A 5,571-nucleotide genomic window follows, 5' to 3' on the forward strand; every position below is an offset into this window, starting at 1 on the left:
ATCTTAATTTTTATTTATTAATATAAAAGTTTACATATGCAAAAGCATATTGACGGCATTTTTGGAGAGAGAGAGAGAGAGAGAGAGAGACGATGTACATCTCCCAATCATCAACAATCACCACCTTTCCACTTTTTTCATTAATGAGGAGTCGGCCATTTCAAATTTGCATTGGTATATGGTTTTGTATGGGAACAAGGTTTGTGATCCCTTTGGTGCTTCGGTACCTCACGAACCTACAACTCAAATAATAATGTAGTATAAATATATATAACCCTAATTCACCCTTCAAAAAATAGCCCTCTTTATTTCTTGAATACCAAACTTCTCCTTATACCACATAGGCTTGGAAGCCTTTTGGTTGGTTTGGAGTTCCCAAATTTAAATGAGAAGCCAAAATTACAAGTTTTCACTAATTATATTATACTTTACGACGGGTTACCGAGACTTTTGGAAACTAACTGCTCAAAACTGAGGCATGCCAGCAAACCCACCAAGATTCATGAGGACATGGCCTACCCATGACGAAAAATTTAAGAATAAGACTAGTGAACAAGAGCTGAGGAGGACCATAAGTAAGATTAATGATAGCAATAACTTAGTTTATATGAGACCTTTTTGTAAAGAAATGGAATGATGCAAACAAGCGAACCATAAGCAAGATTAATAATAGTAATAACGTAGTTTATATAAGACATTTTTGTAAAGAAATGGAATGAGGCAAACGAGGTCTCTTCTTTTGAGAGCCGGATGGATTTTATAGTAAGCAAGAAGGGTAGATTCGGATCATTAGACGTGCGCGCCAGTGACAGGTGGGTGTGGGCTGGAGGCATAATAGACTATCAATCAGCAATAATACTGGAGAGGGGATCTAAGCAGTGCCTGAGAGAGAGAGAGAGAGAGAGGGGGGTGGGAGACATCTCTCTTGGTGCTGCAGCCAGTATATCTGAGCCATCCTGCTGATCAGTATCCGATAGTGCGACGAGGTATAGTACATGTCAGATATTAGTATCTAAGCAGTGAGTGCCTCACAGAAAGAGAGAGAGAGAGAGAGAGAGAGAGAGAGAGGCAGAGGCGTCTCTCTTAGTGTTGCAGTCGGTATTTCGGAGCCTACGTATGATCATATTGCTGATCAGTATCCGATAGTGCGACGAGGAATAGTACATGTCAGATATTAGTATCTAAGCAGTGAGTGCCTCTCAGAAAGAGAGAGAGAGAGAGAGAGAGGCAGAGGAGTCAGCTCTTAGTGTTGCAGTCGGTAATTCGGAGCCATCCTGCTGATCGATATCAGAGAGTGCGACGACGATGTCTTCTTCTTCTTCGACGTCGACTGTGCGTGCGCCGATCATGTACGGCGTGATGTCCCTGGGTTTGCTGCTGGTGGCGCTGCCGTGGCAGGTGACGTGTCAGTCAACGTGCCAGCTTGGCCTGGCCACGCTGGCGCCCTGCCAGCCGTACGTGACAGGCAGCAACATGTCGACCCCGGCGCCCGACTGCTGCACACCGCTGGGCGCCCTCCTGACCAGCCAGCCCGCTTGCTTCTGCCAGCTTTCCAGCATGGACGTCTCCTTCAACGTCACCCTTGCCCAGCGGGTCGTCGACTCCTGCAACGTCACCATTCCCAGCAGCGTCCTTGCCTGCCTTGCCCAAGGTACGCATCAGTACCCACCATTCATTAACCTTAATCACAAGCTCTTAATTTCCACACATTCCAAAACCTTTCTCCAGGATCGAATTCGCATAAATTTACGCGTATAATTTGCCCTTTTTTAAAATAAATAAAACAAATCTCTAGATCTTAAGATTGGGAACCTTCTTCTTCTCAAACTCGCTTAATCTCGTGAGCCTCTCTCTCTCTCTCTCTCTCTCTCTCTCTCTCTCTCTCTCTCTCTCTCCAACAATGTCAACATCTTAGGCTCTTGCAAGAGAGCGAGCCTATACCACCTCTTGTAGAGAGGATCTACAACTACAAGCAAGCCCCATGCGGCCTATGTAAGACATGTGATCACCATTCCCCACCACAACAAGCTATGTATATTGGAGCTCCCTTACAAAAGCCCGTGGTGTTGTTGAAAGGAAGATTCACATCCTAGAAATTGCTGAGAACACCCTCTGGTCCCTCTCATTCTTCCAACCATTACTTTAAATTAAATCAAAAAATAATTGAATAACACAGTGTAAGAGATGGGTTGTTTTACTTTTGGATCTCCAAAGTAGAAACTCAAGTTCAACTCTCTCTAGGGACTATCCAAGTCCAGCACAATCCATAAAGACCCCTAGAGACCATCAAAAGTCCAACACAATCTTTAAAGACCCAACCTAAGTATGCTAGCTTCAAGTTTTAGAGACTCTCCAAATTCAACATAATATTTAAAGGACCATACCTAATAAGAGGAGGATGATGTTTAGCCTTGTAATCAACCTATTACACCTTCAAAGGAAGAATCTAGGCTCATGAACTAGTTTCATAGATTCATAATCTCCTTGCTTCCCCTTGAAAGTGGGATAATAAATAAGAAACTCCTTTAGGTTCTCTATGCATCCTTGCTCTTATAAAGACATGCAACATGCAAGAAATCCCTAAAAGGGTAAATGTGTGTAAACACATGTTACAAAGAAATGCCAAATAGCTAAAAGGGTAACTACGTGAGAATGTTTCATGCACTTACAATATATATGCAAACACATGTTACAAAGAAACAATATATTCTAGAAACAAAAACTTTACTAATACACACAATAATTGAGTATGACATAAGTTTACAACTGTAATTTGATTCTATAAAGCACATATTATTTGTACATGAGCATTCCTAAAAGTATTCTTCATATGAAATTATGAGTTTATGAATATTTGAAAAAATTAACAAAAATTGGATAAATTCTTTTTATCTTTTAAAATTTGAGCAAATTTATGCAATATAGCGTGGATTTAACATGAATGTACTAAAAGAAAAGATCAAAAACAAGAAAATGTTTTTATTATTTTTACCTCAAATATTCACAATCTTATTGTTTTATTATATAGTATCCATCTAAAAGCTACTCAAGCTTTGCTCAAGTATACACAATAATTGAGTATGAAATAAGTTTACAAATATAATTTGATTCTTTAAACTTACATTTTATTTGTACATCAATATTCCTATGAATATCTTTCATATAAAAGAGTGATTTTATGAATATTTGAAAACGTTAATAAAAATTGGATCGTTTCTTTTCTTATTTCAAATTTGAGCAAATTTATGCAATATAGCTTGACTCTATTATGAATGTACTAAAAGAAAATATAAAAAACGAGACAATCTTTTTATTATTCTTACCTCCTCAAACTTTCATCCAAGCATCTAGTAAGCTTTTTGCATTAAGAATTTCCATTGAATCATGCATACTAAATAACATGAAATTGTTAACCCTCATATAAGAATAGGCAAGTTATGTAACTCAAGTCACATCACTCCATGGATGAAGTAATATCACATGAAATTTTGTTATGCAAGACTCATCGTCCATGCATAGTATCTATTAGGCCTAAAGTAACCAAAATTTGAAACATTATTCAAATGCAAAATGGATTGTCTCACCCACAGGGATTGCAAGCATATGATCATAGACAATTACATGTTGTATCTCAACATGTCAATAAAGAACATATATGACATCATCCTAACACTATGTCTACAAGCCTTAGCTAGGTATGTATTTTAGAATATATTATTGTATGTAGGTTTAATAAAGTCATCATTATTCCTTCTTTTTTAATAATCACGGGCATAACATTGTTGACTATATGAAGTTGGTTTGTAAATCATGAAACATCAAGATAATGATGTGGAGTTCAAAATCTTTTTAAAACATCACGTTAACCTTCAAAAAGCACACATCAATTATAGCACAACACAAGATTATTCATATTTAAGAAGATTCCAAATTGATGGGGCCTATTAATGTGGCATCTATGTTACTCTCAAAAGTCTCAACCATTATCTAATATGAAATGTGCATCTACTCATGTGCAAACTATTTGTTTTTTAATTATATCCGCTAAAGTTCATAGTCAAATTATAACACTTATCAAGCACTAGTGATGAACAAACATTAGCCTCAAATCTCTCATCCCTTTGTATAAGAGGGAAAAATAAATAAAAAGTGTCACATGGACAAAAAGTGTCATGTATGGGACTATAATACTTGTTGACTAACATATTTGTTGTTTTCTAATAGGTCCTGCTATAGCTCCATCAGTTGAATCTAGCCCACCACCCACAAAGGGTGCGCCTCCTTCTAGAAGCTCAAAGAATGGCACTGAGAATGGAGAGTCCAATGGAAATTCATTATTCACATCATCCATTGTCTACACTATTTTTATAGGGTTTGCATGTGCCTTTTCATTTCTTTAGACTAATATGGATCTCTTAGTTCTTTTTGAATGCTTGTGTCCCTTATAATGAAAATTGATGGGGTGTGCTGACTTTACCCATACCAACTGGTCAATCATGCATGTTGGCCACAAATCCAATTCTTTCATCCTTGTAACCTCATTAGGAAGCAAATGGACATCCATAAGATGCAAACAATCAGCTTTGACAATTTATTTTCAATCTAGGGCACAAGAGTTGTACACTAATTCTTTGTATCATGCACAACATCTAGCATAATTTGTGACTTGAAGACTTACAAAATAAAAACAATTTTTCATGTCACAAAAATTATTTTCAATAATCACATAATTTATTTTTTTGGAGGACTTCATGCCAAATCAATGGCTAGCTTTCATGAGGACTTGATGAATATTTGGAAATTTTTAAAACTATCTTTGTGTGTTTAGTCTCTAGGCAATATGTTCTCAAATAGATCTCATGGAAAAATGTTATCAATCGAAAAAAAAACTAGGATCTTTGTCAATTTTGTGAAAATATATTTATCCTTTTTTACCATTTTTTTCTTATACGTGAAATATTGATCCATGTAAGAACTTCTCAATGTCATAGACTCTCAAGTTGTAATATGGATCACTTGTGGATTGTAAACCATCTAGAAATTGTCAATTTGATAGGGAGGCAAGCCAATAGCACAATGAATGACTCAAAAATATTGTGCATGGATTAGTGTTGCATCAAGATTTTATGGGACTTCAATATGTATAACATCCTCTTAATCTATTTTACAGCTTGTGAAATTCACAAATGGTTTTGAAATGTTAATTTTGGTCTAGGATTTCCATTTTGTTGAAAAGAATTATGCCTATGGGACGGCTCCCTGTGGTCAAAAGGGATAACTTGCTCAACATAATCCTTGTCTTTATCCATTGGAGGACATTGGGTCCTCCCCTTATCCTTGATAGCTTAGGATTCATTAAGGACATTGGTGAGGACTTCCTTCATTGGTGTAGTAAGCTTTATTAGTGGTGGTCAGGTGATTAGAATGGATACGTTCATGTGGTACAAGGAAATTCAAGGATTGCAAAGCGTGCAACATGCCTTTATACATTGCATTCTTTTGCAAATAATACAATAGAAATCATTCGCATCTCTTGTCTTTCTCTGACTTTGCGCCTGGGGGAGTATCAGA

At 36.9% G+C, this 5,571-nt stretch overlaps 1 protein-coding gene across 1 annotated transcript; it reads left to right on the forward strand.

Moving 5' to 3' along the window:
• Nucleotides 1-858: 858 nt before the first annotated feature.
• Nucleotides 859-4,760, forward strand: LOC148013708 (non-specific lipid transfer protein GPI-anchored 10-like). The gene is made up of 2 exons (XM_087668526.1): nt 859-1,651; nt 4,225-4,760. Exons 1-2 carry the CDS (start codon nt 1,306-1,308, stop codon nt 4,398-4,400), a joined length of 522 nt encoding a protein of 173 aa, XP_087524652.1. The 5' UTR covers nt 859-1,305; the 3' UTR covers nt 4,401-4,760.
• The last annotated feature ends 811 nt before the right edge of the window (nt 4,761-5,571 follow it).

Source organism: Lygodium microphyllum, chromosome 26 (genome assembly GCF_053477565.2).
Source record: "Lygodium microphyllum isolate KBCC chromosome 26, Lygodium_microphyllum_v1.1.10, whole genome shotgun sequence".
In the NCBI taxonomy this organism is placed as follows: domain Eukaryota; kingdom Viridiplantae; phylum Streptophyta; class Polypodiopsida; order Schizaeales; family Lygodiaceae; genus Lygodium; species Lygodium microphyllum.